Genomic DNA, 14,493 nt, shown 5'->3' with positions numbered 1-14,493 from the left:
ATGGTGTGGGGGGGGGGGGGATTCAAAAAGTAAACCTTAAATCTATTAAAGTAGATACAACAACATACCAAGTGAAATTTCACTAAGTAGGGTCTGGGGAAAGTAGAGTGTACGTAGACCTTCGCACTACCTCGAGGAGGTAGAGAGGCTGTTTCCGAAAGACCCTCAGCTAAGTGCATCAAACTCAAGTACAAGAAGAAGAAAACAATGAAGAAGCATAGCAATTAATAACAAAAGAAGTGTAAAAGTCTACAAGAAAGAACAGTAACATCAATAAATAGAATGTAAAAAAATAAATCAAAAAAGAATAAATGATAGAAGGAAAAATAGGTTTCTAATCAGAAAAATTACATGAAGAAGTTTGGTTGGTTGTATACTTGTATTCACAACGAGAAAGAGAGAAAAATAGAAGGGAGAAACCAAATCGAGATGGAAGAGAGTGGGAGTGAACAGAAGCAGATTTTTTAGCTTTTCTGGTAAAAAGACAAGGACCCCTCTCACTAATAAAGTTATTATATTCTATTGGGGGCTATTAAGGAAAACGAAAAATGGGGACATTGCTAACCTACTACCTTCATGTTGTAACATCAAAACCAAACCAACAACATACACAGTGTAGTCCCACAAAGTAGGTCTGGGAAGGGTAGAGATGACCTTCATTTGTAGGTTAGCATATATATATATATGTGTGTGTGTGTGTGTGTGTCAATCGTAAACAGCCTCTCTACCTCACAAAGGTAGGGGGGTAAGGTCTGTCTGAATACATGCTACCCTCCCCAAATCCCACAAGTGGGATTACACTGGGTATGTTGTTGTGTGTTGTCAGATACTCAGATCCAGCTTCCAGGTAATCCAAGTCTCACAAATCACTTATGTCCTAAATGTCGGTATTCTTTCAAACATCCAAATATCCAGCATATCATGCCATCTATATACTTAATGGCTGGGGTCATTACGTAGCCTTCTTTCCTACCAAAAGATAATTATGGTCATTAATGATATGATGGGTAAAAGAATGCAAAATAAGTGTCGCTGAAAATTATCAATCACGAAGTTAGGAGAACAAATAAAACTATGAAAAAGAATCATTACAAGATTAATTAGTTCATATAGCTTTTGTTAGATGAGCACCTAGACTTTGATGGGAATAGAGGTAGCAGCCAGATAAATGTCATATCAAAAGGCATCTCTGACCGCATCCAAGGGTGTGGCCTAGTGGTCAATCTCTGAGGTCTCAGGTTCAAAACTCAGTGGAGACAAAAAAACACTAGGTGATCCGTCCCATCTGTCCTAGCTTTGGTGGACAGAGTTACCTGGTACCTGTTGCTAGTGGGAGGTGGCAGGTATCCCGTAGAGTTAGTCGAGGTGCGCGAAAGCTGACCCAGACACCACGGTCATAAAAAAAAAAAGTATCTCTGACCCTTACACAAGTTGAGAGTTTAGGTGTAGAAAAATCATAAAACTCCAAATAGCGTAATATATTGATGAGACATCAATTCTATCAAATTTTGCCTAAACATGATAAGCAAAAGAACTCACATAAGATAGGCCACCATATGACTTCAACAACTCGATCATACCATGTTTCTTAGCTCCTTCTGCATCAGCTAAAGGCTGTAATCAATAATAGCATACCCAGAGAGTGAATCTATTATAGGACCAACAACTTCATAGAAAAATCAGGGTCAACATATTCATCCACATATACACAAACATATATCTCACGAGAACAGAGAGGTAGGGGAGGGAATTGAAATCAAGGAGCTGGACAACAAAGCAATATCAAGTTTAACTTTTCTCACAAACAAACAATGTGTGTCGCATCATGGAAATAATTTTCTCAAAGCTCAACACTCAAGACTAGTAATTTTTGCTTCACTTGGAGCATATTAATATGATATTTTTTTAAGAAGTTTACATAACTATTATTTGATTCATCCAAAAGTAAATTTAAAACTCACACTGATTCAGGAAATGGGTTGTTATCTCCTTATATGGTATTAAGCAACCCTCACTTTGTCACTCATGAGCTAGCTAGCTTTTGAGGTTGAGTTAGGTCTAAGGTCCATTTCTCAACAAGGTATTAACCATACCCATTTATGTTCTTGGTTTACCCAATATGTTATATTGTATCCACATGTCTACCCCTTGGCATGGGGGGTGTTAAGTGTCTCATATTGGTGGATAATTAGCTTTTTATGCTTAATATTGCATAACATGGTATCAAGGCTAGACACATTCATATTTATGGTTTACCCAATATTAGGCCCCTATACTATATTATCTAGTACCAAATGTCTTGTCCTAGGAGCGTAGGGGGCATTAAGTCTGTCGCATTAATTGAGGGAGTTGGTTATTGTTTCTTCTATTTGGACAATCCTTACTTAATGAGCTAGCTTTCAAGGTTGAACCAGACCCAATGTCTTTCTTTTTTCTTTTTTTTTTGAAAATGGTAATGGTGTATTCTTCAGCATTAAGGCGATGCTGGTGACCTGCAAACAGAGTGGAACAAAAGAAGAGAAAAAAATATATATATATTTACAAGGGTCCTAATAATTCTACAATTTGTTCTGTAACCTCTAAATCTCTCTTTTTTTCCAAACAGAAATAAATATTCCACTGAATTACAGAAGAACATTTTGGAAGTAAAATAAATTGTGGTGGTTATGTTCCTGTACATTGGGAGGAAAAACAATTTTCACACATCTACATGTGACAATAGTTGGCAGGAGGGTTCAGGTCTGTCATCAAAAATGTCAAATTGCACACTCAGGATGTTGGTTCATTCAAATCCAGAGCGAATGTTTTCTCTCTACGGTCATAAGCCCAACAAACAATTTTAATCAAAATTATAAGAGAGGTAGAAGGGTTTGCTATATTTGGGATATCAATGACATCCGTTTTGCTTTTTTGACAATATAATTAAATCCATATTTCCATATCACTCACTAATTTTGGATGACATTGATAAAAACAACAGCCAATAATTGAACTCATAAGGTCAAAACTTATCACCTCTAGCATCCTTATTCAACTTTAAAGAAAGATTATTGAAAGAGCAAGAACTCTCACCAAAGTTTTCGATATGTTTAATGGTACAAACTACAAAGTAAGCATACTAGCCATGACTCAATGAGGTTTCTTAAGAATAATCCTGCTGACCTGCTTATAAACATACCTAGGGTTGGTCCAAATTTATTGACAATTCATACATTGAAAAGGTTCCGTAAATACCTTATCCTATCTGAACAATTCTAGCAAAATAGATATCAAAAGAAAAATATGTGGGAGGTCGATAGTTCCCCTCTACCCTCTAATTTCCACACTACAGAATTAAAAAAATCCCCTTTTGATTCCGCTTTCCCTCTTTTTCCTAACAAATATATTTCAGAACCAGTTTTCAATAGCATTTTGACCTCTTCTTTATTATCCTTCTAATAACATGAAAGTTATTTACATGTTTGTGCTTTGTCCGTACATGATTCAAGAAATAACTCAAACAGAGATGTGAAAGGACAAATAACCAAGTCAGACATTTTCTGTTCCTATAAATACTAAAATTTTCAGATATCCATCACTGTTATTTATCAAAAACATTTTATTAACCCATATAGCACATGAATCTCATAGAAAAATCAGACAGTGTGGAGACTGAAATGACTGATCATAGCAACTTGTTGTAAGATGACCTTTGACAGCAACATTGTATAATAGGATGACAAGCTACAGCCAATTTTTACTTAAGTAACATCAAAGCAAAATAGCAGCAGTCTATTAGAGATCGAGTCTAAACCTCTATGCTGCTATAATTGGGCAGAAGTAGGCATGAACTAAACAAATGCCTGAGTAAACTCAAATTCTTGTAGCTAACCTTTAACAGCTCCATTGTATTATTATTATTTTTATTTTTTTTTATTTTTTTATTTTGAGAAGGTTTTTTTTTTTTTTGATAACCGAGAAATCCGGCTGTGACCCGCCCTTTGGACCAATCACAGCCTTCTAAACTCGGTGGATAATGGGCCCGCCCCTCTACCCTTCTCCACTTAAATACCAGGCTTCTCTTTGCATGGTGTGGGGCTTGAACCTGCGACCCAAGCCACAAATCCTCCACCTTTTGCCACTTGAGTTAGGCCTTGGGGGCAGCTCCATTGTATTATTATTATTTTTATTTTTTTATTTTGAGAAGGTTTTTTTTTTTTTGAGAAGGGTTTTTTTTTTTTTTGATAACCGAGAAATCCGTCTGTGACCCGCCCTTTGGACCAATCACAGCCTTCTAAACTCGGTGGATAATGGGCCCGCCCCTCTACCCTTCTCCACTTAAATACCAGGCTTCGCTTTGCATGGTGTGGGGGCTTGAACCTGCGACCCAAGCCACAAATCCTCCACCTTTTGCCACTTGAGTTAGGCCTTGGGGGCAGCTCCATTGTATTATAGGATGACGAACTACAGTAATTTATATCATCTTCAGCAACAACAAACAAAACAGAAGCTTTCTGCTAGAGATTGACCCTCTAAGTTATTCTTTTTATCAAATTTTCCAAGTAAGTACGAGAGGCAGAACGTTTGACTAGTGACTTTCAATGACTAAATTGAAAATACAAAAGAACAAGAACATCTATGTAGAATCTCTCAGAATCAAGAGCTTTTTTTCCCCAGACTCCCAAATAAAGATACATGCCACTTCATCTTTCTTATTTCTCACTTGTTCGTGTAGTTCATTGATGAGCCTTTTCCAGTAAGAACATCATATTTCTTCTACTTTAGTACTTTACTCATTCTAGTTTTGATTAAAGGTTTATTTGTGCTGATCTTTTGCTTAACTCCTTACTAGACATTAAGAATCGGTTTAACGATTTAAAAATCCAGGTTTGCACACAAGCCATCATTTTTATTCTTCTGCTTGGTTGCATTTACAACAAAAAATATTTTACGATATTTTAATGAAATCACTTGTGCACACTTGGTAATAGCCTATATTTAAGGCTATAATGAAAGAGTGATCGTAAACATTGCTTATTTATCCTTTATCCTTCCTGATGATGGGAAACTCGAAATGGCAAAATCCAATATAGCAGCCAAGAATAGCAAAATGGATCGAATATTTATGATTTAATGGAATAATCAACATTGGTTATGAAGTTGTTCACGATTGGCAAATCAAAGAATCAAGGATTCCAAAGACTAACAATAAGAATCAAGACAATGGTATAGAGGTATGTGAGTTTTGATAATGAGTTTTGTTTCTGATGACCGTGATGCCCGAACCAGCTTTCGCGCACCTCGACTAATTCCACGAAATACCTATCACCTCCCACCAGCAAAATGTACCAAGTAACTTTGTCCACCAAGGCTGGGACAGATGGGAAGAATCGCCTAGTGTTTTTTGTCTTCGCTTGGGATTGAACCTGAGGCCTCATGATTCTCAACCACTTCATTTTCCCTTTCTATTGTCAAATTTATTACAAGGACAAAAAAAGTTAAGTAACCCTTCAGGGTGGCCCAGTGGTTTGGGCTTGGGACTTCCATGTTGGAGGTCTCAAGTTTGAAACCCCTTGTCAGCAAAAGCAAGGGGATTTGCCTTCTGGGTCGAGTTCGTCGCACCGGCCTTGCCTAGTGCGGGTTACCTCTCCTATGTGGTTTGCGAGCTATCGCATAGGAGTGGGGGTATTACCCAGTGCACACCCAAAGGGTAGCGGCTACGGGTTTCCCTTGTCATCAAAAAGAAAAAGGACAAAAAAAGTTAAAGTGATTATCTTCTTTTTAACTTTTTTTTAAGAAAAAAGATAATGAGTTTTTAATTTTTTTTGTCCTTGTGATAAATTTGACAATGAAAAGGAAAAATGTACATTAATCTAGCAATCCAGCTGAATAATCAGACTTTGAGCAGCAAGAAATACAAAATGCGGAGGAGAGCAAGGTTGTTAGAGCCAAAGAAGAGATGTAATCTAAAATTTAGTTTGAGCTATCTCAATTTAGTATAAACAATCTTTAATTATTGTAGGCTATCTGTTTTTTGTATTTTTATCAATATAATATTGTTTTATACCATAGGACCTCCTATATTATTGAATTATTGATTTCAATATTGTTATAGATACCGGTAATATGCCGATAGGTGATGGAAATTTGTTAGAAGTCTTCAAGAATGTTATAGATTCAAAACAGGATCTAACTAAAATGAATAATGACGTTGATGTTGGATACTTTCTTCAGTTGAAGAAGCAATATTACAAGTTTAGTTGCTTTCACAAAGGGTAATATCATTATGTGTTATTTAGACAAATCGAAAAAAGAAACCAAAAAAAGAGTTCTGATTTTTTTGTTGGAAATAAGTCTATACAGTTTGGACTTACAAGGCAAAGTTATTGAGAGTCGTAAAGATTGCTAAGGGAGATGAACCAGAGAGGACCCTAGTAAAATACATTGTAGATGGCTTATCAGATGTATTTGGGAGACTTGTATCTTGTTCTTTTCACGCTTATTTAATTTTAGCTACTAATTATGGGAACTTGGTAACAATTGTTGTCTTTTTGGTTGAAGATATGGCATGTTAGACAATTGACATATATGAGAAGAATCCTTGGTGTGAGATCAACCGAACATCCAAGTGCCATTACTAGAATTTTGAGATGGCATTGGAATGTTTTGATTAAGGTGAAGAACAAGGATGAGAATAAGAGTTACATTTCAAAAAAATGAGGTAAAAATTTGTTTAAACTCAGCCTAATTTGCCTGATCCAAAATACAATTAATTGTTACACTAATCCTTGTGTTATCAACTTATTACTTTGTTTGGTCATTGTAGCTATCAGCAGTTGTGTGCACATCTTTCCCATCAATTTTGTTTTTTCGCATCTTTTTCTTGTATTGATATTTAGAAATTGGTTAATACTTTCAAAATGTTTTCCATGGTTTATCTTGCTCGACAATCTTTGCGGTTCACTCAACAACTTTGGCTCGTAAGTCCAATTAAATAGGTTAGTTGCTGACCAAAATGCAAGCTCATTCTTGTTTTTTGGTTCAATTTGTCTAAGTAACATATAATGGCATAACCTCTATGAGAGCAACTACACCTTCAATATCGCTCTTCGAACTCTAGAAAATCTTCAAAACCAACTTCATTAATTATTTTAGTTAAATCTTGTTTTGAATCTATAATACCTTTGAACACACCTAACAAATTTCCAATCCCACATCTAATAGCCAACTTATCAATATACTGCCGATATCATCAATCACTATTTGAAACCGACAATGCAACAAAATAAGAGGTCGTTATGGTCTAAAACAATATCATGTTGAATAGATCGCCTACCATAATTAAAGATCGTTTATCCTAAATTTAGATTGCTCAAACTAAAACTTTTATTACATATCTCTTCTTCGACTCTTCTAACCTCATGTTTCTCCATATTTTGTACCCTTTGCTGCTCAAAGCCTGATACTTCAATTGGATTGACGTACATTCTTCATCTTGATTATCAAATTTTATTATTCTGGAGAATTTTTTAACACTCATTATCAAAAACTCACATACCTCAATAACACTATTTCATTATTGTTATTCATCGCTCGGATCTCTAATTCTCCGACTTCTTCGTCACGAACAACTTCATAACCAATGTTCTCTATTTCATTGAATCACATATGCTCAATTCATCTCTTCGATTTATGGTTGTCTTCATTAGATTCTACCACTTTGAACTTTCTATTATTAGGAAAAATAAAGAGGAAGGGATCTTTATGATCGCCTTTTCCCTATAACATTAGGTATAGGTAGGGGTAGATCTACGTATAAGGTTGGGGGTGCCACGGCACCCAGTGCCTCGATGAACGGTGTGTGTATATATAAGAAATCGTATATATTTAAATCCTGCCACCCTGAGGAACAAAAGAACGAAAGGTGCTAGTGGCAAACAACGCAATGTACCATCCAAGCGATGAGGGTTCGAACTTGAAGTGCAACACTATTATTTTTGGCTTCCTCTTTTGGTTGCTGCGATTCGCGAAAAAGAGCTTCAACTCTCTTTTTTCCGCAATAATTCTTCTTATACTTCTATTCTTTACTAATTCAAATTGCTTCTTTTTTATTTTACTTAATTCTTAACCTTTTTAACTTTCACTTTCACTGAGTATTAATCACTTGATACGAGTGTCACGTGCGTATCTCATATCAATAAATACTATATTTAAAATGTCACATAGTATTATGTTAGAATTTATAAAACTTAAAGGTTATTTTGATCTTTTATTGATGTTTGAGCTATGTGAAGATGACTGAATTGAAGCTATAATTCTTAATCTTTCTCAACTATATATCTACAACACCACATAGAAAATTATATATGAATATAACAATATTAGATGGTTTATACAAGTTCAATTTTTTTAACGTTAAATTTTTATTCCTACAAAAAGAATTGGACAACTTAAATATCTTTAATCTCAAAATATCTAGAAAAAAACATTACTAACTATGAATATTCGATCAATTTGTCTATACAAATCGACCAAGATAAATAACACGAATCGTAACCCAAAATTGAAGAAATTGACCCGTTTATTCGATTTAGACAGTGTGGCACCCGGAACCTCCTAATGCTGGATCAGCCTCTTGGTATAGGCGATCACCAAATGCACATAGGCGATCCCCAAAATATAACATGGTGGCTTATGCACAAGAACTGGTCTTTCTATAGTGTGAAAACATATTTTTGAAGTTCGGTAGGGATTTGGCAAAAGATCAGTTCAAGTAAACCTTCAATAGTTGATTAAAAATAAAATGGGTGGAGCAAAATAAGAAATTTGAAATGCACCCAAGGGTGTGGCTTAGTGGTCAAGAAAGTGGTTGAGAACCCTTAGGTCTCAGGTTCAAAACTCTTGAACTCAGCAGAGACAAAAATCACTAGGTGATCCTTTCCAACTGTCCTAGTGTCGGTAGACAGAGAAACTCTGGTACCGGTCGCTGGTGGGAGGTGAGGTATCCCATGGAATTAGTCGAGGTGGCAAAAGCTGGCCCGGCCAGCACGGTAATAAAAAAAAAAATTAAATTCTTACACAGAAAGACTCGTCAATGGACCGCACGATACAGAGTAAACAATAAGAAGAAGGAGAAAGATGAGTTTCAAAAAGAAGAAGGAGAAAGATGAAGTAGCATGTATTGGTCTGTGATAGTTACGTGAAAAGGTGTTTGACTGCAAGAGATCTTATTTAGGTGTTCTTATTCTTTTGTATTTTTTATTGCCTCTCAAGCATCTTCTCTTTCTGACTTGGAAAATATGAAAAAGTTTAATTCAAAAATAAATTAGAGGACTCCTATTCATTTTTTTTATACAGAAGTCTTTATCAAAAAGTGGATTCAGAATCTTAAACAGAGACAAATTATTTTCTTCTCTTTGTCTCTACTGAATAGAAACTTTGGTCTTTGTTCCAGCTTCATCAACATTCATGTACAGCAGCAACCCCAAATTATAAACCCTAGCCAACAAAAGTTTTTCAAACTAACATTTCGAAAAAAAACCTTACTTCTACTCATCATTTCAAACACAAAAAACACAATTTTCGTACAAATGTGAAGCGGGTGATCGTACCGTATTCCTCCATCGATCCTGAGAATTAACGTCGGCGCCGTACTCTATCAAGCATTTAGCGATATCGATCCAACCATGAAGGGCGGCAACGTGAAGTGGAGTGCGGTTATCGTAATCCCTAGCTTGAACAAGCGTACGGTCTTCTTCTAGAAGTTTCCGGACGGCAGCTTTATCGTTTTGGTGAGCGTGCCATAGAATAAGCGATGTTCGACTAACTCTCGCTTTCTCTTTCTTCTTCTTCTCCGTCGATGATGTCGCCGGTTCTCCGCCGCCGGAACTACCTTCGCTTCCGCTCATTTGTTTTTCTGACCTCTGTGTGAAGTGCACACGTAATTTTTTTTAAAAGATTTATTTATTTTATGAACCATAACTTAATGGACTCCAATAAATCATTTATTTTGAGAAAAATATTATTTTTATAATTTTTTAAATTAAAACAATTTTAAAAATTTATAACTACAGGTTTTCCTACACTAATATCATTGATGGATAAAATTTTAATTTTAAGTTGTTTGTGATTTTTTACTTCTTCTAGATGATTAGGATAAAATTTAAATATAATGTCAAATGCAACTAAGAAAAAAAAAATTCATAAAATGAGGTTTCGGAAAGGTAGAGTTACGCAAATATTACTTCTATTTAAAATACGATAAATAAATTATTTCCTATAAACTCTCGACAATATATATATATATATATAAGATAATTTGTTCTATACTTTGAACATGCAGCTTTTGTGCAAGGTAATCTCATGATATACTCAAACACTATAAATGGGTAATAAACATAATATACAATTTAAGTAGATAAATAACCTCTATATAACAATAATTTGACTTTTCACAAACATAGCAATAGAATTTTTGTAAGACACAAAAAAAGAAAAATGGAAAATCACAACAATAAAATACGTATAAATAATTATTCTATTAAATTTTCACTCCTTAATTAGTTTTTATTTTGTTATTTTGCTTCCATAATTATTCTATTATTTTGCTTCCATAATTATCTCAATCATTAATATAATTCTTCTCATATCAGTATACTAACCACAATCAAACTCTCTATCTTCTCTAATAATTCTGCCGAAAATTACAACGTTTTAGTTTTAGTTAAGAATGACGGAAGATAAGATTCATCAGGTAATTATTATGAAAAATTAGCTTTGAAACAAATTATTTCGGTTAAAAACAATTTTGAATATTCATTTATGTTTTTGATTGTTCTAAAATTATTTGTTTTTTTCACCTTCCGAATTTTTTGTTTAATTGATCACACATATTTTATTTTTTATTGATAAATTTTGTGTTGATTCAATTTGAGAATTTATCGATGTGGATTCAATGAGAAAAAGTTATTTTGCAATTTTCTACTTGGTGATATTTTCGTTTTTTTCAATTTGCTGAAGTTTATTTCTGCTCGATGATAATTTCATTTTTTAAAATAAATTTTTTCAATTTTTTAACTTTATTGTTTAAACCATACGTTACATCATTTTTATTAGTTTGATTATACTGAAAAAATTGATAATTAATTGTATGGTGTTACATAAAATCAAGTTTAACTTTATCAATCTTCATAAATCAATGTTATATATATAGTTGGTTATAAATTGGTTTTCGAATTTCATTATAAGAATAATGAAATGTACACCAATTTTTAACCATATTATACACTATTCTGTATATAACTGTTGTTTGGTGATATAAAAAAATATGATTGTGTATTTTAAATTCAATTGTTGTAACTGGTGTTTAGTAGGTTATTTAATTTTTTTTTGTTGAAATATATTGCAGGAAGATATGTGAATTTCAAGATTGAAGGAGTGATATATGACGTAAATACCAATGAAAAGAAAAAAAGTTCAAGAGGTCTAAAGTAAAGTTTAGAAAATGTATTATAGCCTAAAGATGACCATAACAAGAAAACTTGGACCAAATAACCATATGAGGATTAATATTGTTGAGCTAATTTTTTGTTTGTTACACGTTTTTTTTCTTCAGAATCTAATTGAATGATATTAGCGATTTTGAATTTTATTCGTTGTTTATTAAAAAAAATTCAAATAGTCCTATTATTTATGTTGGTTTCCCTTGTGGTATAAATGTCATTTAAAAAAAAAAAGAATGACACGAAATATCAACTAGATTGGTATATTATGGGGTAGAATTTAATAATTATAGGTATATTATATGGTACAATGTTAGTGTTATTATATGGTACAATTTTGATATTAGAAATTTTTAGTGTTATTCGTAAATGGTGTCACATTGTTCTAGTGTAATTTGATGTTTTCAAGTTTGTACTAGTGTTGATTTTAAAAGATAATATTATCAAAATAATAATTTTCGTTATGTTATAAACGGACAATTTAATAAAATATGACAAAATATCAACAAGTTTGGTTCATTAGATGGTGCATATGTTGCTATAATATTTGTATTTCACATGATATAATATTGATATAGTTTTGATATTTTAGATGATACAATATTGGTATAATTTTGGTATTTTAGATGATACAATGTTGGTATAATTTTGATATTTTAGATGATATAATGTTGGTATATATATTATATGGTACATATATATTTTACACAAATTTGATATATTGTATGGTATATATTGAGGTGTAATATAATATTAACATATTATCTAAGACTTAACACCAAAGTTGTACAAAAATTATATAATATGTAAGTTTTTAATTACTTTATTAAACTTTCTAGATTCAAATGGTTATTTAAGCCATACCATAACAAATTAAAATATTTTGTCAAAAAAATAACTTAGATAACTTTTAAAATTTCAAAAAAAATAAAATTGAAATTTAGTCACAATAATGGAAAACGATATTTGCATGGAAACAATATTAAAGAGGTGAGAGAAGGCTACAATTAATAATTTGATTTGATAATAAAAAATTAAGAGAGAGAAAAATCAATATATGAGCAAGAAAATAATAATATAAAAGAGTATAATTATGGTTGAAAAGTCAAAAAGTAAACAATAATTACAATCTCATAATTTAGCACATAATCCCCCCCCCCCCCCGCCCCCAAAACAAAAATTAAAAAAAATTGAAATATATATATATATATATATAAACAAAATCAAAAATTCAATATATGGGCAAAATAATAATATAAAAGAGTATAATTATAGTTGGAAAGCCAAAAAGTAAACAATAATTATCAATGCCATAAATTTAGCACACTACCCCCCCCCTAAAGAAAATAAATCGGATACTAAAGTATATATTTTTTAAATCGGAAATTCAATATAGGCAAATATATATATATATATATAAGAGTTTAATTATGGTTGGAAAGCCAAAAAGTAAACAATAATTATCAATCCCATAAATTTAGCACATAACTCCCCAAAAATGGAAATAAATCAGAAAATAAAATATATAAATAAAAAAACGAAAATTAAATATTTGTCATGTTTGTAATTAAAAACCTAATTTTATAAATAAAAAGGAGTATATACATATTTTGTTAATTAAGTTCTTAAATAGTATATTCTTGTAATTTCTCAAAAAAAACTCTCTTAGATGTTTAATGAAGATTGATTTGAGGAAAGGCTATGAGTTTCTTTCTAATTTTACAAAATTGGTGATGACTTGTGTCTCTTTTCTAATATTTTATATTTTTAAATGATCTAATATTTTTTTTAAAAAGAAAATCACATTTCAGTATTTGGTGCCATGTGAAAAATCTAACACTCATAGCTTGATGTGTGTCAAAAGATACTATTTTTAAGAATATTTTAATCGATATAAGTATATTCCTCATAATTTGACTTAATGCCAAATAAATTGGCTTCAACGGTATTGTCATGTTAATGACAATAATTAAGAGGCAACTGGTCTCTAACTCACATGAAGAGTAATAATAGTCAACCAAGGGCTTTGAACACCGGTTGGAAAATAAAAAAAAACCCTCAGATAACCAAGACTATTCAAGAAGTAATAAAGGTGATTTGAAGGCAATTGAGTCATGACTTTAAAAAGGTCAACGAATATGTTAATTGAAATTGAAAAAAATGTTAACAATTTATTAAGTGTAATAACTAGTTAAGGCTATTTATGGAGTGAAAATAATTTAGGACATAAAATAATATTCTCTTTCAAATATAATAGGAGATACAATAATTTTTCTTGAGTTATTAAAATTATTTTTTTAACACTAAATCACTTTAGTGAGGTCACTGATCTTAGAGCAAAGATGGAGAAATCTAATATTTTCATGACAGGAATAAATGATTTCACAATGAAGGTCTTGATTGAGAAAATTGAATTTGTTGTGGGTATATTTTCAATTAGATACTTAGGATTTTCACTTTCATCATCTAATAAGTGGAACAAGCTAAATCATCATCAACTTGTTCTCTAGATCACAAACAGGATAAGATTAACTAATGCTAATTTGTTGTCTTATGCAGGAAAGCTTTAAATTATTACTTTTATTATATTCTCTAGAAGTAGGCAATGAGAAGAATACACTTTTTTAGTATGGAGAATGGATGGAGAGCAAACTACTAACACTTTGTGTTTGGATGATTATACGTATTGTTTCGTAATTGTTATATCGAGAAAGATTTTGATGATTGACAAATAAGGAAATAGATGAAAGGTTTGAGCCGACATGTTCTTATCAGATCGAGTCCGACTAGAATTAGGAGAGGGTCAACCACGTGAAGTAAAAGTTATTGGGCGGTGGATGAGTTGCGTTTACGACAAGAATCCAGCTGCATAAAGTTTCCTTTCATAGAGGATTCCTACATGAAAAGTATTTTCAAGTCAAAGCCATAAACAGAATCTCAAAAGGAAAAAAGAATCGTTAGAAGGACCAATTTTGATTCAAAGAAGGAGAAGTCTCACATCTATAAATACAGT

General features: G+C 32.3%; 1 protein-coding gene across 2 annotated transcripts in view; it reads right to left on the bottom strand.

Moving 5' to 3' along the window:
• Positions 1-9,929, bottom strand: part of LOC102601250 (serine/threonine-protein kinase STY8-like) — a 15,517-nt gene extending 5,588 nt beyond the window's left edge. Inside the window, exons 1-2 of one of the 2 annotated variants that reach the window (XM_006365238.2) lie at positions 9,591-9,929; positions 1,540-1,614 (exon numbers count right to left, since the gene is read on the bottom strand). In XM_006365238.2, coding sequence (XP_006365300.1) covers positions 1,540-1,614; positions 9,591-9,887 — 372 coding nt within the window. In that variant the 5' untranslated portion in view covers positions 9,888-9,929. The remainder of the gene's footprint in view (positions 1-1,539; positions 1,615-9,590) is intronic. The other variant, XM_006365239.2, reaches the window with a different exon arrangement.
• Positions 9,930-14,493: the final 4,564 nt, after the last annotated feature.

This window comes from Solanum tuberosum, unplaced genomic scaffold (genome assembly GCF_000226075.1).
Source record: "Solanum tuberosum cultivar DM 1-3 516 R44 unplaced genomic scaffold, SolTub_3.0 scf00536, whole genome shotgun sequence".
Classification (NCBI taxonomy): Eukaryota; Viridiplantae; Streptophyta; class Magnoliopsida; order Solanales; family Solanaceae; genus Solanum; species Solanum tuberosum.
Note: the sequence above shows the minus strand (reverse complement) of the source record. Positions and strands in the feature narration are given on the sequence as shown.